The sequence below is a fragment of the Vulpes vulpes genome, chromosome 2, assembly GCF_048418805.1.
Source record: "Vulpes vulpes isolate BD-2025 chromosome 2, VulVul3, whole genome shotgun sequence".
NCBI lineage: Eukaryota > Metazoa > Chordata > Mammalia > Carnivora > Canidae > Vulpes > Vulpes vulpes.
The window spans coordinates 23,992,532-24,016,858 of NC_132781.1; the positions used below are offsets into that span (position 1 = coordinate 23,992,532).

At 55.2% G+C, this 24,327-nt stretch overlaps 2 protein-coding genes across 4 annotated transcripts; both read right to left on the reverse strand.

The window, feature by feature from the left end:
* Window positions 1-343: 343 nt before the first annotated feature.
* On the reverse strand, window positions 344-15,886 carry OSBPL7 (oxysterol binding protein like 7). Of its 2 annotated transcripts, none has more exons than XR_011999696.1 (23): window positions 15,569-15,886; window positions 14,105-14,259; window positions 13,849-13,974; window positions 13,606-13,659; window positions 12,868-12,981; window positions 12,443-12,553; window positions 12,205-12,322; window positions 11,437-11,540; window positions 10,982-11,074; window positions 10,762-10,894; window positions 10,585-10,679; window positions 10,296-10,391; window positions 8,984-9,121; window positions 8,314-8,407; window positions 7,397-7,644; window positions 7,118-7,255; window positions 3,782-3,845; window positions 3,575-3,653; window positions 2,304-2,448; window positions 2,056-2,200; window positions 1,842-1,987; window positions 1,543-1,665; window positions 344-1,389 (listed from the first exon to the last, which is right to left on the reverse strand). XR_011999696.1 is itself a non-coding variant. In XM_025995810.2 (23 exons), the coding sequence occupies exons 2-23, from the start codon at window positions 14,177-14,179 to the stop codon at window positions 1,281-1,283; spliced, it is 2,529 nt and encodes an 842-aa protein (XP_025851595.1). In that variant the 5' UTR covers window positions 14,180-14,259; window positions 15,569-15,886; the 3' UTR covers window positions 344-1,280. The 2 variants fall into 2 exon arrangements, 1 of the variants encoding a protein (XP_025851595.1); XM_025995810.2 differs by having other exon boundaries at window positions 1,842-1,968.
* Window positions 15,887-17,574: 1,688 nt separating this feature from the next.
* MRPL10 (mitochondrial ribosomal protein L10) lies at window positions 17,575-24,306 on the reverse strand. Of its 2 annotated transcripts, none has more exons than XM_025995813.2 (5): window positions 24,206-24,306; window positions 21,145-21,314; window positions 19,926-20,090; window positions 19,519-19,663; window positions 17,575-18,558 (listed from the first exon to the last, which is right to left on the reverse strand). In XM_025995813.2, exons 1-5 carry the CDS (start codon window positions 24,255-24,257, stop codon window positions 18,302-18,304), a joined length of 789 nt encoding a protein of 262 aa, XP_025851598.1. In that variant the 5' UTR covers window positions 24,258-24,306; the 3' UTR covers window positions 17,575-18,301. The 2 variants fall into 2 exon arrangements, with proteins under 2 accessions (XP_025851598.1, XP_025851599.1); XM_025995814.2 differs by having other exon boundaries at window positions 23,732-24,276.
* Window positions 24,307-24,327: the final 21 nt, after the last annotated feature.

Here is a 24,327-nt window from a genome sequence, read left to right on the forward strand (position 1 = left end):
AGAGCTGAGGCCTCTGAGACAACGGACAGGATGTGAGGATTAAGGGAAAGAGGCCATAGGATTTTTAGCCCAGGTGAGTGGGTAGCTGTAGGTCTCCACTGTGCTTGTGCATATGTGTTTTTATTTTTATTTCTTTCTTTTACGGGGCGGGGGCGGGGGGGTAGGGGGGACAGGAGAAGAGGGAGAGGGAGAGAGAATCCTAAGGAGGCTCTACACCCAGGGTGGGGCTCTATCTCCCGACTCTGAGATCATGACCTGTGGGGAAACCAAGAGTCAGATGCTTAACCCACTGAGCCCCCCAGGTGACCCGTGCATATGTGCTTTGAAATGAATGGTCTCAGGCCAAAGTTTGGGACAGTCTTTATTGGAGCTTGGAATGTCACTGCGATTCACCTTCATCAGAGGCAGACCGTGCGGAAATGAGCAGCAACTGTGGCGGACGCCCAGCACGGGGTCCGGGCTACATGGGGAACCCTGCTCGCCTGCAAGCAGTACGCGGGCACACGCACACATGCACACACTCCTACACAAACTCGCACTCTCACACGTGCACACTCACTCCCAGTGGGTCTGAGGCCAGGCACCCTGTCCGCTCAGTTGGCTCCCTGCCTCTTGGACAGGCCTCATCCACTCGGGGGGGAACTGCTGAGCCGCGACTGAAGGGAACCATTTGAAGACGAGGCCAAAGGAGCTGGAAGCCGCAGGCATTTAGCAGTTTGGGAGAAAGGGATCCAGGGGGATAGGAGAGATTGCCAAGGACCAAGCAAAGAGAGCCCTACTGGACCAGGGCATGGGGGAGAAGATGCTGGAGGGGGGCATGGGAGGGACGGGGATGGAAGAAAAGGCTGTCTCTTCTCCTTCACTCCTTCACTCCAACAGCACAGCTGGGGCCAGCCCTGGGCATAGGAAGCCTGGGAGCATCAAGGGATCCCCTGTGTCCTAGGAAGGCACTGTATGGGGAACAGATCCTGGAGAGCCGGGAGTCTCCCCGAAGTACCCCAAGGGGGTGAGAAGGGGAAATGACAGAGCAAGAAGGGGCGTACATGCTGGTTGTCCAGGGAAACGAGACTGGGGAAGCACAGATCCTGCTTCCCACCCCAAACCTGAGGTGGGCAACAGGCTGAGATGCAGCCCCTCTGGCCGGCAGAGGGGACAGAGTCAGGGCCAGGGCTGCCCCTTTGGTCTCCAGGGCAGTGAGTGAGGGAGCCTGGCCTCACCCGTGTGTCCATGGGGGGCAGAGACAGGAAGGAGTGTGAGCCTCCTGCCCCCAAAGGCCAGGGCTACCAGAGCACGGCCCCATCCAGGTTCCCGTAGCCTGGCTCGGCCCGCAGCCTCCAGTACGTGTTGTTAGTCACCCACCACTCCTTCCCACTGCTGTCTGTCTGCCGCCTGGAGGAAGGAGAGGGGTGAACATCCAGAATGAAGGCCAAGATTCCCGGGTGCTGCCTTCCACAGCCGGCCCCAAGCAAAGCAAGAAGGTGCCAGGGGGAGGCAGAGAGGAGCCTGGATTGCAGACGACACCCAGGAAGAGGGCAGAGTTACCTGAAGAAGCGAGCCTGGTGAACGATGTTGTTTTCTTCCATCACTCTGCGCCTGTCCCGCTGAAGCTGCTCGATCCTTCTCTTCTGGGCCTCAGCGGCCTGGATGTTCCCCTCCTCCAGGTACCTGAGCTTCCAGACGGCAGTCAGTGGACTGGTCCCCTCAGACCCCAGGCCTCGATCCCCCGCCCAGCTGTGCCCCCTGAGCGGCTCCAAGAGGAAGGCCAGGTACAGCTCTGTGGAAACCCATGCGGGGTAGGGGGGAGCCCAGTGATTTTAGGGTGGGTCCCATGTGCCACTGACCTCTGGTCTGGCCGGAGCCGTGTGTCCGTGGAAGGCAGGGACCGTTTCAGCTCTGCAGTCAGCTCGTTCAGCTCCAAGGCAAACTGAGTGAAGCCGAAGTTTCGCTCATGGTCTGGGGGCATTGAGTCTGGTGGGAAGGCATGGGGCTGGGGCAGGTGGACTGTGTCGTAGCTGCCTTCAGCCCTGCCTGGCCCTCCCTGACCACCATACTTACTGGGTTTCCAGATGCACTGACCGCCAGGCAGGGTCCCCCGGTAGAGCCCTTCATGCCACTTCCCAGAGAGGCGGTGAAGGACACGGCCACTCCGGCTGAACACGGCACCCTGCACCTCATGGACGTTGGAGCTCCAGTACTTGGCCTAGAGTAGGGGTGGGGGCAGGGGACTTAGGGGCATGTCCCTGCCCCTTCCCCTGGGGTGAGCCACTGGGGGCAGACAGGCAGGGTTGGGGTGCTATGCCCACCTTGCAGAAGGTGATCTTGCAGTGGCAGGAGCTGTCTTGCGTGTTCCGGATGAGCACCTCCCCATAATGCTCAATCCAGCGCTGGCCGCTTAGGATGTTGTGAATGCAGGACGTCACCTTGTTCCACTCAAAGTGGTCCCCAAACCTGAGAGAGATGGAGCGGCCCCAGGGAACTCTTAGGGCAGCTGACCGGCCCCAGGGAACAAGTGCCACCCCGAACCAGGGAGTGGGTCATGTGGGTCTATGGAAAGAACACTGGGGTCCCAGTTCTGCCTCTGTCATGAAGGATCACATATCCATAAAGCAGAGAAGCTGTCACAGCTGTTTGAGCCGACACGTCTCCACTCACTTGATAAAGCTTCTGAGAGCCAAAGTCATGGGGATAAATACATAGACAAGAGTCCCTGCCCTTAGGTGCCAGGGACCAGGGTAGGTCCGGTCACATGTATTGTCCTCCTTACTCCCGACTTCTACTGGGTACTACTCACTAGTCTTTTTTTTTTTTTTTTTTTGAGATTATTTATTTATTCATGAGAGACACAGAGAGAGAGAGGGAGAGAGAGGCAGAGACACAGGCAGAGGGAGAAGCAGGCTCCATGCAGGGAGCCCGACGTGGGACTCGATCCCGGGTCTCCAGGATCACGCCCTGGACTGAAGGCGGCGCTAAACCGCTGAGCCACCCAGGCTGCCCTCATTATTCTTATTTTATAGAAGAGCAGATTCGAGAGGCTGGGAGGCATCAAGTCTCTTTGTTGCTCACGTAATTATGAAGTAATAGAATCAAGACCCCCGGCCAGGACTTCTGACTCGGAAGCCGGGGATCCTCCTGCCTGTGGACCGGCCTCTGCCGGGCAAGCCCCCTTCTCACTCTGGCTGCGGTCCCCACTTATAAAATGACATGAGCTAATGAGGATATTTCAGTCCTGAGATCCACTTAGTTTCTGTGGAGATGTGTGTGTGTATGGGTGTGCCTGTGCATTGGCGTGAAGTCTCAACTGCATTTCTTACTGTGAGTCACGGTCAAAAGAGTGTGAAAGCCACTGCATCAGATGACCTCGATGGGCCCTCCCAGCTCTACTATGCTAAGATTTTTCACCTTTCTTCATGCACAACACTGTAAATACAGGTGTAAAATGTATAGACACTGACCCACCTCAAGCGGCTTCTGGCCAGCCCTTTCTATCCTGTCCCTCCCACCTCACCACCCCAGCCTGGAGGGTGGCCTGTGGGCTGAGCCCAGCTGCTGAGCACCTAGGAACCTAGGAACACACCTGGGCAGGCTGACGTTGACCGTCCCCACAGGCACGATCTCCAAGGATTTGCCCCAGAACTTGTTCTTCCACTTCATGTCTGGAGGTGGGTTGGGAGAGGGAGAGGGAGAGGGAGAGGGAGAAATTAGACCAGACAATGTTCCGGCCCTCACCACGTGCCCTGCACCCCCACACCCGCCCCCCCCCCTCAAGCTCCCCACTCCTTACCTTGCCAGAAGATGAAGTTCTCTGACTCCGCATGGCACGCCGAGATGGGGGGGTGGTGGGAGACCTTGGTGAGCAGAGGAGGCTTCTTGAATCTGCCCCTGAGGACCGTGGGGTCTGCTCCTGACCCCACAGCTTCCCAAAGTCCCTGCCCCCCATCCCCAGATCCCCTTCAACCCAGAAGACTAGTTAGTTCCAGGGCTCTTGTCTCTGTTAGCCTTGGTCACCACCCCAAATTCTCTGGTTCTCTCTCTTCTCATGAGGCCTCATGATCCCCCTTCTCATTCACTCCTCCCAAAGCCCTAGAACCCGTGTTCTGGCCTATCAAGTCCTCCAGCAGTGACAGGTGGGTCCTCCCCTGTGCCCTGCCTGAAAGCCAGCCCTCCAGAGGACCTTCTCCCTCAACATCTTCTCCTTCACTACTGTCACAGCCTCCACAACACAGCCTTGGAAAAGCCTGGCCTTGTCCTCCTTGGAATGGTTCTGTATCTGGAACTTGAACTCGGGTATCCCACAGCCCGCAGCCTTGCCCCCTCCCCTTTCCCTGTGGCCCATGGCTCCTCCCAAGACTTCCTACTGCTCTGCTTTGTCGTGGCCCATCGCCCCAGCTTCACCTTCTTCCCACCTGGCTGGGATCGCTCCATCACCTCCACCCTCTCACCCAGTACCCTCGACAACCCGCAGCCCCAACTTGCCACAACCCCTTGCATGGCCTCATTCCCTGTTGTTCCCTCCTCTGGTCCCTGGTTCCCTGACCTTTAGACACTGCCACTGGGCCACAGAACACACAGAGCACACAGTGGGAACTTCTAATTCTACATTGTGTCCACACCTGCACCTAATCCTCCTCTGAGGACTGACACCCAATCTGTCCCCTTCAAACCACATTAACCCCCCCACAATCAGAGGGAGAGCAGAGCTGGCAACTCCTTCTACCAACTTACGGCTCCCACGCTGACCCCAGCCCCCTGAACCCACTGCCAGGCCCAGGCCCCCTCCTCCTCCTGCTGCCTCTCACCCCTTCCTGCAGGTTCCTCCCTCCTCCCTTCCCTCTGTCCTGCAGCCCTTCCCTCTGTATTTCTCTTTCTCTATACGTAGAAATAACTCCTGTTCTTCCATCTTAAAAAAGAGTAAACCTTGGGGTGCCTGGGTGGTTCAGTTGGTTAAGTGACCGACTCTTAGTTTCGGCTCAGGTCATGGTCTCAGGATCCTGAGATGGAGCCCTGCATCCGGCTCCTCGCTCAGCGCGGAGTTGGCTTGTCCCTCTGTTCCTCCCAACACCTGCCCTATTTCTGTGTCTCTAAATAAATAAATGAAATATTTTTTGAAAAAAGAGTAAACCTTTCTTTTCCATACACACACCCCTTTGATCACAGATGCACAAAACCAACAGTGGCAGCAGCAGTCTTCTCAGAAGGGTGAGTTGGGAGTCATTTTCTACCGTACTATTGAACTGTGTGAACTTTTCACTAAAAAAATTTAATATCTAGAGTGCCTGGGTAGCTCAGTCGGTGAAGCGTCTCACTTCAGCTCAGTCATGATCTTGGGGTCCTGGGATCAGGTCCAATGTCTGGCTCTCCTCTCAGGGGGAATCTGCTTCTCCCTCTCCCCATCCCCCCTCCCCCTACTTGTCTTCTCTGTCCGTCTCTCTCTCAAATGAATAAACAAAATCTTAAAAAACAAAACAAAACTAACAACACTTAAAATCTAAACAAAACAAAACAAAACAAAACAAAAAAAAAACACTTCAACTCTTTATCCCTACCTCTGGCTGAAATCCTTTTTCCCTCCTGGTAAAATCTTTTGGAAATAATCTGAATTTTTCTCTATTTTAATTTAATCTAATTTTGTTTATTTATTTACTTATTTACTTAGAGAGCTCACACATGAGCTGGTGGGAGGAAGAGGGAGAGAGAGAATACCAAGCAGGCTCCCCACTGAGCACAGAGCCCCACACTGGGCTCAATCTCACGATCCCGAGATCATAACCTGAGCCGAAACCAAGAGTCAGACACTTAATTGACTAAGCCCCCCGCGTATCCCTAATTTTATTTTTATAAGTAATCCCTTTGCCCAACATGGGGCTTGAACTCACAACCCTGAGATTGAGGGTTGCATGCTCTACCAGCTGAGCGAGCCAGGTGCCTCATTTACCTTAATTTTTTTTTTAAGTAGCATTCTTCTCTATTTTACTTCTTAGTACACACCCACTGTAACCCAGCCTTGGCCCCCAGGCTTTCTCTGAAGCCTCCCTCAGTCAGTAAACCAATGACACCTCCTTAAAGTCCTGTGGACCATCTGCCCACTCCCTTGGCCTCAGAGCTCCTCTGCCTTCCCTCCCCCCTCCCCTCCACACCCTGTCCCTGGAGCCACCCATGATGTCACCCATCCTCTAAGCTGGTGACTCTGGGGCTGCCAGCTCCCTGAGGAGCTCCAAGCTCATGTGGCCCAGGGCCTACTGGACATCTCCTCCTGGAAGTCAAGCCCACACAGGCAAGGAGCCTCCCTAATTCTGTTACCTTCCTCATGTCCTTTCCATCTTGCTCATTGGCTCTGCCACATACCTGCCAAATCCCCCAAACCATAAATTCAAGGCCAAGCCCGACTTTTCCCTATCATTGACCATCTCCCCTCTCTCTTATGTGTAACAACATTCTGTTGACCACCAAGTCCCATCAAGATCAATGCAAAACAGCTCCTGAATCTAATGTCCACGCAACCCGGTTGCCACAGGCTAAGTACAGGTCCTCAGCAGCTCTTAAAGGGGTGACCGCAATGGCCTCCTAGTGGCCTTCTCTGACCCATCTGCACACTACGGCCTGAGTGTTCTTTATACAGTGCAACTCGGAGCGTGTCACTCCACTGCCTAAAACCCTCCAATGACTCCCCATTGCCTTCAGCATTTGAAAACAAGCACTTCACCTACAGGGATCCTCAGAGTTTGGACCCGTCTTGTCTTCCAGCTGCGTCTCTTACTCTTCCTAAACATGCTCCATCTGTCCCTTTACACTGCCTGGAGCATCCCATTCTCCACCCCCACCTTCCTCATGGTACTCCCGGCTGCACTTCATTTCCTCCCCCCTCAAGACTTAGCTCAAGATCGGCCTCTAGAGCCTGCCTTCCCAGGTGAGGTTGAATAGCAGCCTGTGAGCTTCTGGGTCCTGGCCACCCTCAGCAGGGAGCTTCCGGAGCAGGGAGTCCTCCGCCCCTGCCCCCGCCATGTGGCACAGTGCCCAGCACAGAGCCAGCGCTCCTCTCCAAGCCCTGGCCCCTCTGAAGCCTGGGTGCTTCCCTGCCCCAGGGCCCCATGAGGCCACCCTCTTCTTCAGGGGCCCACACCTGTTCACTGATGAAGCGGAAGCCCCGGTCAGGCCGCTCGCACTCATAGGTCTCCCCCAGGACGGGGTTGAAGGGCTTGCAGCCTGCTCGGTGGTATGTGGACGAGTAGGCAGAGACGGCGAAGGCTGCGATGTACACCTGCGGGGGGAAGGGCAGGGAGGTGCCGCTGGGTGCTGGAGTGGGAGTGGGGTCAGAGGAGGCAGGGCACAACCCCACCGCCTGCAGGGACTGGATCCTGGGCTGAAGTCAGGAGTAGCCCAGCTGGGAGGTGCGAGGTACCATGCGCTCGCAGGGGTCGGCCGTGCGGCTGGCCTGGTCCAGGAGGCTGCTGTACTCCAGCTCCTCGCAGAGCCGCTGCAGGGTGTTGAGCGGCTCGTTCAGCTGCACAGGCATGGACACCTTGGACAGGTCCTTGCCGATGTTGTTCCGCAGGATGTTCCATAGGCTCACGTCGGCTCCTGGCCCGCTGGCCGCTGGCAGGCAGCGGCGTCGTGGGGGTCCTGCAGCTCGACCTGGAACACATGCCCCTGGGGCCCACCCAACACGTCACTCTCGCTCCCTGGGGCACAGGAGCCAGCCCCAAGGCATGCCCCACCCCCACTCACAGAGGGGCTCCTAGATAGTCACTCCCAAGCCCCCCTCTGGACTCAGTGCAGGCCGGGGCAGCTGGGAAGCCAATGGCAGCTGAACGGGGGACTTAGGGGGCAGCTGGACCAAGAACCACTCAGAGAGGGAGGTCCCCACTGCTGGAACCCTGTACCCCAGAAGCCCCTCCTGAGTCCCTGCCCTAACCTTCCGCTCCCCTACATAAACTCAGAAATTGAAGCCACCAGAGAGATTATTCAGCCCATTTTACAGGTGTGGAAACAGGCTCCAAAAAGTAAAATGACATGTCCAAGGCCACGCTGCTACAGAGTGGCAAGGTGGGGGCTTCTGCCCTATGTGAACTTCTCAGAAGACTGCCCTGGAGGCTAGCCCCCAGGCCTGAGCCAGACCCACCCACGGAGCCACTCCTGGAACATTCTGTAGCTCACAGCTTAGCCTTCCTCCTCTCCTGAGATCACTTCTGGAGTTGGCATCCAAAGCTATCAGCCCACCCGTCACCACAAGAGACTGCCTCCCAAGGGCCCTGGGTGGTAGACAAATACCCTTTCTACCCCTCCTCAGCCCCTCCACAGCTGCACACCCAGCAGCACCTTTCGGATAGTGGTCAGCTCCCCTGAGGTCCAGCACTTCCTCAGACAGACTGGTGGTGATTTCACTTGTGCACGACTCCTCCTCCTCTGAGCCCTGGGCCAGGACAGATGACAGGCCGGGCAGACCAGGCCTCTCCAGGCAGCTGGGCAATGCCCAGGGCCTGACAAGACTCTGCCCAGCTAGTCCTTTGATGGGAAGGGGGAAGACATGTATTTGGGGTGGGGGAGGGTCTGAGCCGCAAGACCGGCATCACAGAGTGTGCACTGCCACTTTGGGAGGGGAACACCTGGCCCTCCCACTGTGGGGAGAAAGCTCAGGGACTTGGTAGTACACAAGGAAAGGGCAGCAGAGCATCGCTGAGATCCAGGGTCTGAGGGGCAGGGGTCAAGGGAGTGCGGGGGCTGATGGGCTCGCAGGAGGATGGCTGGGATGGGGCTGAGGCAGCAGTCTCCGGAGAACCCAATGTGGATAAAGCACACCAAACTGGAGGAAGGGTCACCAGCAGAGATTTCTGAGCAGGGCCACATAAACCCAGTGGGTCTGGACATGTTACCAGAGATAGCAGCCAGGGCATTAGGAAAGTATTTGGGAATCTACAAATACTAGTCTCTCTGGACCCCATCCAATTTTCCCAGCGTCCTGCCCTCCCCCCCCCACCCCGCAACTCACCTCATTCTCAGAAGAGCTGGCCGAGAGGAGAACCTCACAGGCATCGAAAAACTCTGTGTGGGAATCAGCAAGGGACAGGATGCTGCTCTGGGACAGCTGGGGGGTCAGCTCCCGCCCCTTCATGTACAAAGCTTCTTGCTGTGGGAAGGACAGGTGTCAGGCAGGGCTCCCAGGCCTGACAGTTCCCTTGAGAGGGAAGCACCTTGGGGCTCACTGCCTGAGTCTGAAAGCCTGCTGAGCAGGAGAAGACGGGAATATGAAGGTATGATGGAATGAACTGGAAGCATAGAAACACGGGTTCCATTACAGCTGCTCTTCCTGCCTGGGCACAGACTCTGAGCCTGGGTCCAAGGCTTCTGTGTATAGGAACACAATCCATCCTGACCCTCATCCGATGCAGTGGGTGTAATTATGATCCCCCCTCCCAATTTGCAGATTGGGACACTGAGGCTCAGGCTCACAAAGCCGGCATGCGACAAAGCCAAACTGAAACCCGTGGAGCCTGGCCCCCAAGTCTGCTCAGAACACCTAAGTCCCAGTTTTTTTGGTTTCTGTTTTTAGTTCTTTTTTTCTTCTAGCAGTCACTGATCTATTTTATTGCATGCTCATCAAGATTCCAAATTATCACTGAAGAAACATCTGTCACCTTGATAAAAGAAAAATGAAAATTTGCATTTCTACAATTACTAACATAGTAATTTTTATCACACGTATATGGGCCTCTTTTTTTCTTGGTACGTGAATTAATTACATGGGTCCTTTTATATTTCCAATGAACTTGCTAAAAAGAGTCTCAAAGAACCTGTGAGTTGCCACATGTTGTAGCCACTATGTGAGTGGTAGCTTCTAGCTCCATGAAGAAGTTCCAATTGTGAGAAACTCCTACAGCAAGCCTTTTATATCATTGTCCTTGCTCTAAGCGCACTTCCTTGTCTCTGATCATCCCAAGTCCTGCTGCTCTGACTGGCGAGCCTGCCTCATGTCAATTTGATTCTTAGTCCCCCCAGTCTGCAACTGTGGGAGCCTGGGCCACAGTTGGGCCCAGAATCTGGTCAGATTCTATGAGTCTCTGTTTCCTCCACCACGAATTTGAGGATCATGGCCTCAGGGGACCCCAAATTAACAGTAAAAGCACTCTGTACACTGGCAGGGCAGGAATGACCACAATGAGGCTGCTGCCAATGTTATAGGAAAGGGGATGGAGCTAGGATTTCTGGGCATTGTTTTGGGGCTGAAGACCAGCTGGGCCTTCACTTCTGCTGTGGAAGAAGGTACAGGAGAAATGGTCCCCACAGCCCAGCCTGGCTCCTACCTCCTCAGGGTTGAGGGAGCTGAAGGAGTCGGCAGTGGTGTCTGAGGACACGGAGAGGGAGTGGAGGCGCCTTGGGCCACCTGAGGCCTCAGAGACCTGCAGGGAGAGGGTAAGGGGCCAGGGGCCAGGAGGACAAAACCCTCCCCACCCTACCACACCAATCTCTGCACCCACTGCCTCTGCTAACCACGCTCTCCCCAGGCCCAGCTCTGCTCTCACCCCCAGGCCTATGCGCCTCTCTCAGACTCAAGCCCTCTCTTCCCACAGCTCCCCGGTCCCTGAGCCTCACCCCTGTCCGCGACAGCTCTGAGCCCTGGTGCAGGTCCTTGAGTCGGTCCCATTCGGCGGTGAGGGCAGCCAAGACGCTGCTGAGGGAGTTGTGCACTGTGGGGCAGGGCACACATCAGACTCCTCTCCCTCTCCCCATCCCTGCCTGCTCCCAGCTGCCCCTCCTGCACGCACTCACCCTTCTGGGCCAGGGCCCAGAAAGTCCGCTGCAGGTGGGCGTAGTCTGGAGGCGGCAGCCCACGAGGGCCCGAGGAGTCCCGGGACTCCAGGTAGCGGGACAGGTTGGGAACAGAGCCGTGGAGACGACCGACCTGTAGGTGAAGGGCAGGGGTCGGAGGTGACAGCCTCCTTCTTCAGGACATCCCACCGAGTGACCTTGTGTCCACACCCCGCCTCACCCGTCCAATGGTGTCGTCCTTGGCAAAGCTCTGTGTGCACCACATGCGGCTGGTGCGCTTCCCTTTCCTGGGTCTCTCGGTTGTCACTGAGGCCTGGCAAGTGGGGGGGGCGGGGGGGTGAGTCTCAGTCAGGGTGAGGAGATGGGCAGCAACCACAAAAGCCAGGAGGGAGACAGATGGCCATGGAGGGGGCCTCAGAGACATCTGACATCCCAGAGGAAGAAGACGGACACCCCGGAAATGTGTATGTGTCACAGGTAGGGGTCACCCCAAAGAGGCAGACAACCCCAAGACAGTCTGGACATGGGAGGTGGATCCACTAGGCAGATACATGGCTCTCCAGGGAACTTCACATACAAGGGGACTGGGGATCTGTCCCAGGGCAGTGGTGGACATGAGGGCATCAAGCAGAAGAGTCCCCTGAACAAGACCCTGCCTCCTCCCATGGCTCTCACCTGGTGCGTGGGGATTACAGGGGCCGAGGGGATTCGGTGCAGGGACTCCAGGCTCTGGAGGAGTCTGTGTAGTTCCTGGAGCTTCCCCTGACACTCAGAGAGCTCTGCGGGGAAAAATAAATTACGAAGTCCCTTTCCCAACATTGACCAGGTACCCCAAAACCTATCCCTCAGCTTCCCTTCCTCCTCCAAACACTCTACCCGGCAGCCATAGAAACTCTGACACTCTATCCCCCTCCTCAGCCCACGAGCCCAAAGCAGTTCCCACTTCTCACCCCTGGTTTGGCTTCACACTGGTTTCCTGAGGGCTGGCACCCCCAACCCCCACTGTCTCCACAACACACCTTAATTCTGCTGCCTCCGCACAGACTGACTCCTTCTGTCCCCACTGGCTGGCACTTCATCCCAGGCCGACATCATAGCTGCTCACTCCAGGAACCAGCTTCTGTAGCATGCCCCGTCCCTGGCGCTACTCCTCAGGACCCCTCCCCGTACTGGTTTTCTGTATCTTCTTGTTCGGAAGTCCGGGCACTGAGTCCTGTCTATGTGCCTAGGGTACAAGCCCTGCCCTCCTCTCTAAGACTGGCGCTCCCCAGGGCAGGCCCGACTAGACCCAGTTGACTTGGAGGCCATGGCTATCTCCTGCATCAGCCAGGTTCCCAGAGGCAGGGATGGAGCTAACAGTCCTCCTCCTCGTGGCTGCTGATGTCACCTGGACCCAAGAGCATGGGCCCTGCCTGCAGAGGTGCAGTGCTACAGGCCCCTCACCATGAGAGCAGCGGTCAAGCCCATCACTGTCCCTCAGCCAGGAAGACACCTTCTCCCGAGGTCCAACCCCAGGTAGAGCCGAGGCACTGCCTGCTGCTGGAAGCTGGGCACCAGGAACCTGTGCAGTGAGTCAAGGATAAGGCAGGGCAGTGCCCACCTCCCCAGGGCTCATGGTTCCCTGAAGCCACCACCCCTGAGTCCCCATGGCAGTCCTGCCCCTGCACAGGGCCCTTCTTACCTTCCGGTGAGTGGTGCCGGGCAGCGAACCTCGGGGCATGTCTAGGCGCTGGGCCAGGCGGTGGGCACGAAGCTGGGCCACCCATCTCTGGAACAAGTCCTGGGATTTGATCTGCAGAGGTGATGGAGATGGGCAGGGAAGCATGAAAGGAAGGACAGCTTCACAGGGCAGGAAGTCGGGGCTCTGATCCCCAGGCAGGGAGGGTGTCTCCCTGTAGTCCCCAGGTTGTGTAAAGGCTCCTTGCAGGAGGCAGAGCCTAGCTTCCCCAGGTGTCTGAGCCCTCATTTACATGACAACCAAGAAAGGCAGTTTGCCATTGGCCACTGTATAGTCCTCAACCTCAAGGACAGACCCTCTCTCCTGTGTGCCTTGGTGTTTCTGCTAGGCTGGTGCCCAAGCCACCACTTGGCTCCCAGGAATGTCACCTTGAGGTGGTAGATGTTGTCTTCGGTGTCAAGGTCAATGCGCTGGGCCTTTTTGTTGATGGACATGACAGAGAGTCGGACATCAATGGAGCCATGAAGCTTCCCCTTGGTGATCTGGAGTGGAGGGTTGGCAGGGGGTAAATGGGACTGTTTTTAGGTCCCCAGGACCACAGAGCCACCATCTTCCAGAGATGACTCTAGGCTCCAGGGCTGGGCAGCTGACTCACCCTGAGGCCCAAGTCGCAGTATCAGCTAGGACTTGTTGGTCGGCCTCCTGTACACAGAACACCCTGCTACATCAAGTCACATTCTGACCTCAAGGGAGTCACAGAGCCAGGAAAACTACTCCCGGGACCCCCAAGGCCCAGAAGGCAAACACCCCATCTATGCAACAGCCTGAGCGCAAAGGCCTTCAGCTCCTATTCCCAGCACGGGAATGGGATGAAGGCACAGATGATAAAGCTCCCGTTTCCTGGGCACTTATTTTTGTGCCAAGCACCGTCCCAAAGGCCCTCACCAAGATGACAACCCTACAGACGGGAGAGTGTACTCTCTCCATCTTAAGAGACAAGTGTGTTGAGGGCCCCAAGAAGGAACGTGCCCAAGACCCCTCACCCAGCAATGTGTGAGAACCTGGTATTCAGACCCTGCCCTGGTGGATTCCAGAAGTCCTCTGCCTACTGGGAGCATTCTGGGGCCACACTCATCCCACAACCCCCAGCAGGGTCCCTGACTTACATCTTGCCGAGTGGTCGCATAATGAAGGATTCCGTCCTCCAGCACAAAGTATCTCTGTGACATTGTCCAGAAGGAACAAGAACCCAGGAGGCAGAGAGGAAAGGGCATGAGGAGAGAGCAAGCAAACACGTGGACTGTTTTTCTGTACACACACGTGCACTCCCTAGGTTGCCCACACCCTCCCCCGCCTCCCGCCTGGCCTGCCCCAGCATCTGGCCCCTCCCCTTGCCCTGCCCACTCTACCTTGTGCCAGCCCTTCAGAGGCCACTTCCTTTTCTTGAGCAGGTGGCCTTCCTGCCTCTCTGGCATGGTACCCTCTGCTCCCAGCCTTCCCCGAGGGTCCTCTAGAACCTCCCACAGCTCTGAGGCCTGCAGTCCAGGACAGAGAGTCAGGAAAGCTGCTGGGAAGGTGATCATGTGGGAAGCGCCCCCCACCCAACTTTAGGGCCAAGCTCTAGCCACCCACTGCCTGCCTCCCACCCCGTCCCTTCCCCCAGACCTGCTGGGCACTGCTCAGCTTCGCAGACTGAATGTTCTCGGCCAAGGAGTTAGGGACCCTCTCTTGGAAGTCCATGGAGAAGGGAGCAGCCACTCCCTGACGAGAAGGTAGAACAAGGTGGAAGGAGAAGGATGTCACCTTGTCCTGAGAGGACCCTGGAAGCAAGAGGGAGACCCCATTAGCACAGACCCTGCTCTCACCTTCCCCACCCCAACCCCTACTGCACTGAGCTAAGAGCTCATCTGGCAGGCCTCTCCGAGTTTGTGCCTTCCCCACACCCTGGGCCAGTCTCTCTGCCCACACCCTCTGGCTGTGGCCACTGCTCACAGAGGTGAACTAGCTGAACGAGCACACAGCCCACAGGCTGGTGCCAAGAGAAAACCACAGAAGTCCACCCAGCCCCACCTCGGGCCCACATCTCAGGCTCTAGGAAACACTCAGTGCTTTCTCTGGAGGATTCCCTGGGAGTGAAAAAAGCAGCTCTAAACAAGGACAGAGGAATTCAAAGACTGGACAAACAAGATCTCAATCAGGCTTCTCCTTCAGGACCCCCAGACATCCCTTCAACCTGCTGTCATGGGCTGGAGACACCTCTGCTACAATCCCTCCGTAGAGCACCCCTAACCCCTTCATCCCAACTCCCCACCAACGGTCTCAAGATCCTCTATTTCTGCATGGGGAAACTGAGGCCTGAGACAGCCCCCCTCTCCCTCACTCCCCATGCCTCCACCCTAGGATGCTCGCCTGAGACCCTCAGTCCCCCAACCAAAGCCTCCCTTCTACCATCCCAGTCCCCGGGGCTCCTGAGAAGCACCATCCACCCAGAGAGAGCAGGGCACCAGGCCCATGGAGGTACTGTGTGCAAGAGAAAAGGTGGCCAAGAACATGCCAAGGTCCACACAGGTCCCGCAGCAGTGCCCACAGACGCCCTTGGCACCAGCCCCGGCCATCCTGGCTCCACGGGGAGATCAATAATGCATGAGGCTCCGTGTGTGTGAGACAGGGAGGGGACCAGAGGGGCGAGGCTGGCCCGAGGCTGGGCAAACAGCTCAGATCTTCCAATGGAGGCAGCAAGCACCTGAGGAGCTGAGGCCAGGAAGGGACAGGACACGGTGGGGCCGTGGCGGCCAGGAGGTCAGGACGGAGGGGCACCGAATGCAAGAGGCTGACTGAGGGAAGGGGGGGGTGAAACTCTTGCATCTGGCCATTGAAAGTTCCCAAACTCTTCTGGTGTTTGGGTACCCTGTGCCTTTTTCCTGGCCCCGGAGGATCCTGGCCCCTCACCGCCGGGGGGAGGAGGGGGACGCTCTGTCAGTAGAGGGTGCGGGGTGGAGGTGAGCCAGGTCGGTGCCCCATCTCCACTTCCATTCCCACCCGCAGTCTCCGGAGGGGCAGACCCACCAGCTTCAGGTGGGAGGAAGCTTGTCCAGGGAATGTCAGCCGATGCCCGCGCAGCCCCCTTACCCCAGGGTCCATGGACGCCAGTGCTCCGTGGCCCGCGCGCTGCTCTGCCTCTGAGTCACCGTCTCCGAGTGGCCCGCTCCCTCCTCACGGAGCCGAGCAGTGGCAGCAGCTGCTGCAGGAACCAGGAAGGAAGGAGACGTTGGAGCCTCCCCTCCAGCCGGATCTCCCCACCTCCCCCTCCCCGGCCCCTCCTCCCAAGCTCCGGGCGGCCGCTCAGCTCTGCCCCCCTGCTCCCGGGAGGACTCAGGGCTGGGCGGACTCCCCAGCACCGCGGTAGCTTGGGAGTGGGGGCAGAGTCCCCACTGGGCTCAGTTCCAGACAGATTGCGGGGGACTGGGGAGCTGCTGGCCTCAAGCCAGTGGTGGGAAAGGGTTCACTCAGACAGCATGGCTTGACCCCAGTTAGTACCCAAGGCCATTTCCTTATTAACCGCCCCCCTCTCGTTTTACATCTGAAAATAGATTGCAAAATTTGGAGCTAGCAGAGGTATCGGGTTGACGGGAAGAGATGTACGCCCCTGGGGAACCACAGTAGACTGTGTCAACAGCACGGTCAGCAGGGCAGCCACGGCTGGGGAGGGCCAGGCAGCGGCCCCACAGAGGCTGCCATTGCAGGGGATGCCTCACCAGGGCGGAACCCACTGGGGCTGGAGGCATAACCCACAACCACAACCCCCAGCTCGCAGTCTCTGGATCAGGAGTGGGTCTGCAGCAGTGACCAGCTGGTTGTTAGAAAGGGCTAGCTGGAGCCAACTCAGGTACCCCAGGCCTCCCTTTCTGAGCATCTCTGCTCTTCTACTGGAGTACTGTGTTCAGTACTAATTAAACCAGCTCTTAAGAAAGGTCAAACCTGAGGCACCTGATGGCTCAGTTGGTTAAATGTCTGACTCTTGATTTTCAGCTCAAGTCATGATCTCAGGGTCTTGAGGATGAGCCCTATGTAGGGCTCCGTGCTCAGCACAGCATCTGCTTAAGATTCTCTCCCTCTGCTCTTCACCCACCCACCCCCACTCATGTGAGCTCTTTTAATAAATAATAAAATCTTGAAACAAAGGCCTAAACCTCATTAAAATGAATGTGAAATGGACTGATAGTCTTAAGGACAGTGAAGCTGCCTTCTGGAAAGAAGTGAGTTTTTAATGGCGGGGCCTCAGGCATCACCGGAAGGTGAAGGATGCAATGTAGGGTTCTTTGATCCAGGAACGATGTGGGCCACACACATCCCCCTGCCCACCTCAGCCCCACTCAGGCCTTGGTTTACCCTAGAGGATCTTACACATCTCTCAGGAGATGCCTGTTTTCTACATCATTCAGAACCTCAGCACTGCTCCTGCTGTCCCAGGAGGGTGTTGTTGGCACCTGGCAGGGTTCTGGGAGTCAGGGAGAGCACTGGGCAGCACTAGCCAGACCAGCTCTCATATCCAGGAGCCTCAAGGGCCTTTTAATTCACTTCATATTGATCGAGCATCCCTCGGGCATATGGCACTGTGCTGGGCACTGTGGGAAATTGTCCTGGACCACACCACAGAAAAGTTGCTGCAGATCTTCACCACCAGATTGGTATCTGTCCAGTGCTAAGGAAGCTGTGGCACTGCCCCAAGTCTGGGAGGAAAGTTCAACAGCCATCTTCCCTACTCCAATCAAGGACAAGGACTGGCTTCTAGTTAAACATTCTCTCCCCCTTCATTAGGGACTTCTGGTTCTCCAAGATTTGGATGACTCCTCTCATTTGAGAGCCTCCAGACCCCCTCATTAATACAGAATTCTGATTTACCCCAGCTCTTGCTCAGAATCACCTGGGACGTGTTAGTGACTGAGCAAAGCTGGCAGCTGCCTTGAAAAGGACAAACATGTAAGAGATGCCATTTGTGGGATTGGCCCAGAGAGGTAAGAGACCTCGGACATGGAAAGAGGAAGGATTTTCTAGGAGGGGAAGTGAGAATCAGAAGGGGCCCTGAGAATAAGTCTACAGGGAGAATAAGCTTGCAAACAGCAGAACAGACTAAGTAAAATGCATTCCATTTTATCAGAAAGCAGTACTCCCAACCTTTCCATAACATGACACACCCCAAGGGCGGAGAATTAACATTCAAGCACACACAGAACCCTAATGAGGAAGTTCTAGGGCAGAAATCCAGGGCCTGGTCTTCAGAGAAGAAAGCCTGGCTCAAGTCCCTGTTCAGCCTCTTATTAGCTGCAGGACCTTGGGCAGACTATTGAACTTCTCCACTCTTTAGCCTTCTGTAAAATGGGGGTGATATGGTTACATGGTGAGAAGTAGAACTGATGTGCGTAAAGTGGTAAGCACGCAGCCCGGCACAGCAGGCTCTCAACAGATGCCACTCTTAGCATAATGACTTGGGTGAGCTACTCCAGCACATCAGATCCACGAGGGGATAGGCTGGGAGACACATGTGACAAAGGACTGTGGGCCTGGAGGCAGAAGACAATCTCTGTTCAGCTTCTCTGCCCTGGGCCTGGAGAGCCAAAACCCCACTCCTGTTAGGTCTCAGGTTGGGAAAACTAGGGACAAAGACAGTGATTAAGAGCCTCCATTTGGAAATGGAGTGTCTCTGCAACCCCAGGTGGCCCTGCATCTGAGGAAGTTGTGGTCAGTGAAGTCAGGTAACAAGTGCCACTCCCCACACTTCCCTCTGTATCTCTGCCCGATGTTGGCACAGCCAACAGGAGTACAGCATGTTTATGGGCAGGCAGGCTGGGTGCAACAGGCTGGCTAGGAGTTCGGAACAGGGTCAGGAGAGACAGGTTGCTCGCTGGCTGGCGTGACGGAGTCCCCCTCCTGTTGCTGTCTGATGTACTGATCCAGCAGGGCAGTCAGTTGGAAGGGCTGGTGCTGAAGCAAGAGGTGGGTCTGGGCCATACGGAAGGTGAGTCCTCCTACCAGTTCCCCTTGCGCCAGGGCCAGGCTGGGAAGCTGGGAATAGTTGATGAAGCCCTGCCTGCTAACGATGGTGTCATCGATGCAGCCACCTGGAAGAACACAGGGTCAGCTGGAGCCTTTCTCCTCTGAAGACAACATCCCAACCCAATGTTCCAATGCATGTTCTGTTGCTCTTCTGCACCCCTCAGCCTTCCCCCAAATCTGGTTCCCACTCCTGCCCCACCCAACTCCCTTCCTTCCTAACTCTTCCCCAGAAAACTCTCACATAAGACATTCAGCTGGCCCAAACCCCACTAAGTCGGGGTTTCCTAAACTTTCCTAAAGAACCGCAGAGCATGTGTGTAGTGAGGTGTGGGGGGCCCACGGAGACTCCCTATGAAACCAGTCTTCTCTATAGAAGAATCATCCCTGGGGATTCCTAGCATCAGGGTTGTCTAGAAAACGTTGTTCACCCATCAGTGCCCTTTACCTGGGCTATTTAAGTATCTTCATCTGTGCGGTGTTCCATACCCCATTGCTAGACACAAGGTGTCTGAACTTCCTCTCCCTCCAGAGCCCTCTCTCTGCCTTCCCTTTTCTTCCCCCTACTGCAGAAATGATACAGGACCAGAGCGCCTGGGTGGCTCAGTCAGTTAAGTGTCCCAACTCTTGGTTTGGGCTCAGGTGATGGCTTTAGGATGGTGAGACTGAGCCCCTCACAGGACTCCCTGTTCAGCACAGAGTCTGCTTCTCTCCTCCTACTCCCTCTCCCTCCCTGCCTGGATACTCTCTCTCCCTAAAATAAATGAAAGGAAAGGAAGGAAGGAGGGAGAAAGGAAGGAAGGAAAGAAGGAAGGAAAGACAGATGCAGGGTAGTGAGCCAACACAGGTTCCAGAGTGACACCGGCAGCCCTTGACAAATGGTGCTAGTAACTCAGGCCCTATCCATTAGAGGATGTCCCCCGAAGAATGTCCAGTTTTACCCACATGTACCTAGCAGATGGCATGAGGCTGCTGTGGCACCCACTCCCTTTCACCCCCATCCTCAACCCGCAGGGGTGCTTGCTCACCTAGCAGTGGCAGGAAAGGGACACTCTTCAAGATTCGCACCATCTCCTTGACCTTGGGCTCCTCACTGACCAGCAGCAAGTTGTGCCCCACAAACAGGGGCAGCAGGTTTTGGTACTTGGAATCCTCTAGGAAGGGCTTCAGAACCTGAAACAGCAAAAAAGAGGGCTTCCTGTGGATGAGTGGGAGGAAGGGCTGCCAACCCCAATCACAGGCCACATCAGGTTGAGGGTGCAAACCGACAAGTCTCGTCGGGCCCCAACCACAGTTTAGGCACCAGACTGTAGGGTTGCTTGTCGTGGGGTAGGGGTGGGAAAGGTCAAATGCACCCTCTCTGGGGAGGGACCCTGGGGTCTGAGTTGGTGGGGGCGGGGGAATAGGGCACCCGCATCAGAGGGCTGCTCCCTACCTGGTTGGGGAAGATCTTCATCAAGATCTTGTGCTTCCGCAGCCGGTGCCGGATGAGAAGCTTGTCCTCTGCACTCAGGGCCACATTCTGACACACAGCTATCATTCGGTTCTCTCGGAAAACCTCATCTATCTCCCGACGGAGGAGCCTGATGAGGCCTGTCTCCTGAGACCGGGAAGGGAGGGATGATTAAGGGGACAGATACCGCCCTTCTCCTTGTCCTTCTGTCCCCCTGGGGCACGGGTGCTGGGGCTCCCTGCAGTGCCCAAATGTGGGAAAGATTGGTGTGCTGGAGGAGAGAGGGAGCCCTGCCTTTCAAGAAAGGCTACAAACGGGATCCCTGGGTGGCGCAGCGGTTTGGTGCCTGCCTTTGGCCCAGGGCGCGATCCTGGAGACCCAGGATCGAATCCCACATCGGGCTCCTGGTGCATGGAGCCTGCTTCTCCCTCTGCCTATGTCTCTGCCCCCGCCCCCCCCCCCCCCCCCCGTGTGTGTGACTAACATAAATAAAAAAAATTTAAAAATTTAAAAAAAAAAGAAAGGCTACAAACTCCACTCCACCCTTCATTTTTACCAGATGACCACGGTCTTTAGAGCAGTGGTGTCAGACCTGACAAGGCCCGTCCCCTTGACCAGGTCACCAGTCTGACCCAGTCAACATTATGTGACAATAATGACGTAAATATCACTTTATCCCTCTGACATTATACTCATGTTGAATAATTTTACCAATTATAAATACAAGATAACTCTTTCTCAGTTATAATTCAGAACCGAGGACAAGACTTCATTTTCTGAAGACAGTGTTTCTCAAAGTTCATTGCTTGTGGGCCTGACCATGAGCATAAAGGTACAAATTCTTTCTGTTATTTCTTAGGACAAAAACCCTCACACCATTCCTCTAGGAAAACATACAAGCTTCAAGTCCTTTCAAGACAGGAGAGATACTCTCCCCTATCCCCACCTGCTTGGAGAGCTTTTACACAATTTTTGGAGACAAGAATAATGGAAATCCAGGAGGTCCATCCGATCCACAGAACCCAAAATGCCAAGCAGAATCAAGTACACATTTCATTTTAATGTATCTGGCACACAGGGTAAAGAGGGGAAGTAATGATGTGGAGGGCTGTGTCCTGGAGAGCCACTTCATTATGGCTACAGAGACCAGATCACTAAAATCCACCATCCAGGCACCAAGGACAGGCAGTCTCCTCCTTACCTCCTGTGGGGGACTGGGAGGACTCGGTAAGCATCTTGGGTTAACAGCAGGTTTTGGGGGGATATACTCAGTCAGAGCCATCAGCTTCTGCCGTTCAAAGTGCATCACACGACGATGGCGGGTAACAGCCTTGGAGCCATAGCGGACAGTCTGGAGGGTGGGCAGCCGGCCTGGGAGAGGAAATGGCAACATTGTGACGTGCAGCCTCTGGGAGTCCTCAGGCGGCTTCGGGTGGAGAAAAAGCCTACCTCTGGGCAAGCTAAGTATGGCTCATAGAGCTAGATGCAACAAGAGAGTGGGATAAGAAACTATCTACCAGGAATCCTAAATTCCCCAAACTTGTCTTCTCTTTAATGGGTGACCTTAGGTCAATTGCTTGCTCCTTTGAGGCTTCCATTTCTCCAGCTCTTCTTTATGCACAGAGATGTGGAAAAAAGATGAGAATGAAGAAGAAAGTACTTTTGAACACATTAAAAGGGGGGGGGGGAGCATATGTTTTCTTAAATGGCCAAATAGTAAATATTTTGAGAACCATAGTCTGTCACTACTCACCTGTGCCATTGTATCATGAAAGCAATCACAGACAATATGAACCAAGTAAATGTGGCTGTATTCCAATAAAATTTTTTTTAATTTTTTTAAAAATTTTTTAAATTTATGATAGTCACACACGGAGAGAGAGACAGAGAGAGAGAGAGAGAGAGAGGCAGAGACATAGGCAGAGGGAGAAGCAGGCTCCATGCACCGGGAGCCCGACGTGGGATTCGATCCCGGGTCTCGAGGATTGTGCCCTGGGCCAAAGGCAGGCGCCAAACCGCTGCGCCACCCAGGGATCCCTCCAATAAAATTTTATTTATAAAACACGGTGACCAGTCCTTCCACAGTATGCCAACCCCTGGTCTAAGCCAGTGGTTTTCAAGATGTGCTGCTGCCACCCAGCCAGCGACATCAGCATCATCAGGGAACTTGTTAGAAATACAAGTTCTCAGGATGCCTGGGGGGCTCAGTGGTTGGGCATCTGCCTTCAGCCCAGGGCGTGATCTTGGGTCTAGGGATTGAGTTCCACATCAGGTTCATTGTGAGGCACCTGCTTCTCCCTCTGCCTCTCTCTGTGTGTATCTCTCATGAATAAACAAATAAAATCTTAAAAAAAAAAAAAAAAAAAAAGGAACTACAAGTTCTCAGGGCCTGTCCCAGACGTACTGAATCAGAAGCACTGGGGGGGAGAGGAGGGAGGACCAACAAACAGCGGTTCTAATAAGCCTTCCAGGGATCCCTGGGTGGCGCAGCAGTTTGGCGCCTGCCTTTGGCCCAGGGCACGATCCTGGAGACCTGGGATCGAATCCCACATCGGGCTCCCGGTGCATGGAGCCTGCTTCTCCCTCTGCCTGTGTCTCTGCCTCTCTCTCTCTCTGTGACTATCATAAAAAAAAAAAAAAAAAAAAAAAGCCCTCCAGGTGTTCCAGATGCATGCTGAAGTCTGAAAACCACTGCTCTAAAGCCTTCTCCTATGATTTGAAGCCCTCACAACTCCCCCAAACAAGCCTCTTTTCCCTCAATTCTTGTTTACAGGCATTGGTGGAGAGCACCCCTCAGAAGACAAGGGAGCCACTCGAAAGCTGTAAGCCTAAGTGACCCCTACATCTTCAACAAAAGGACCCACACTAGCATTTCCCACTTCCGGCCCTTCCCAAGATTGGGATGGGATCTCAGGGAAAAGTGCAGCTAGAAGGTGGCTTTAATAGAGAGCACAGAGGTTTGCTGGGGGGAGAGGTTTTACTGCCAGCAGCCACAACACCTAAGTTAAGAACACAGGCTTTGGATCGGATGGAACCAGATTTTTTTTTTTTCTTTAATGAGAGAGAGAAAGAGAGAGAGAGAGAGAGAAAGCAGGGTAGAGACAGAGGGAGAGGGAGAGAATGCCAAGCAGGCTCCAAGCTCAACAGCAAAGAGCCCTATGCAGGGCTCAATCTCACGACCCTGATCTCATGACCTGAACTGAAACCAAGACAAGAGCCCGATGCTTAACCGAATGAACCACCCAGGCACCCCACAGATGGAACAAGAGTGTAATCTCTCTTCAGTCACTTACTACCTGTGACCTTGACCGGCCACTCATTGAAAATTGAATTTCTTCGACTCTAAAGAGGAGATAATGACTTCTTCTCGAGGTGCTTTAAGATTTAAATGAGATAATACTAAATCATCTGTCACTGTGCCTAGCCTATATTCTGTGCTCAAAATTCTTCATTAGGGATCCCTGGGTGGCGCAGCGGTTTGGCGCCTGCCTTTGGCCCGGGGCGCGATCCTGGAGACCCGGGATCGAATCCCACGTCAGGCTCCCGGTGCATGGAGCCTGCTTCTCCCTCTGCCTATGTCTCTGCCTCTCTCTCTCTCTCTCTCTGTATGACTCTCATAAATAAATAATAAAAATTAAAAAAAAAAATTCTTCATTAAACAAATGTCTATTGCATGCCTAAGGCCAAGCACCACGCCACCTGCTGGCTATGCTGAATGAACATGGTTCTGTCCTTACCGAGTTTGAAGTCTCATAGAGGAGACAATACATAAACAAATGCAAAATTACCGATTGTGAAAGGTGAAGAGGGGTCCATAAACAGGATGCAAAATACAGATTTAACAGGGGAAAGCTGCTTTGTAGAATGTGGCCAGGGCAGGCCTGAGCGGGGACTTTGGGGCTGAGACCGTAAAAAGGTGGCAGAGCGCCAAGATCGCGGCGGGCAGTGGTTCAAGCAAAGGGAACTGGAGGTGAGCAAGAGCTGGGTGGTGGGTTATAAAAGCCCAGAGAAGGAATGGGGACTCGGGCGGAGGGAAGAAATACTGCGGTCGTCGCAGACGTTGTTGCTGCGCTGCTCTTACTACTAGCGTCTGCAGCCACAGGGAATGAGACGGAGGGAGGAGGCCAGCAGTCTGGCGGGACCAGGAGTCACCGCGAGCAGTCTGGAGTACGAGATTACGGGAGGGGATCAGTAGTGGAGGACGCGGGAGAACTAAAGAGCACTGGCAGGAACGCGCCGTGAGGACCTGGGCCGCTCCTTACCCGCCTGGGGCAGGAGACCCCCTCGCAGCATCCCAGCCACGGCCGCAGCCATCGCCACCGGAGGAACGGACGGGAGCCGGGAGAGACAGAAGGAGCTAAGGATTGTGGGAAGTCCCGGGGCC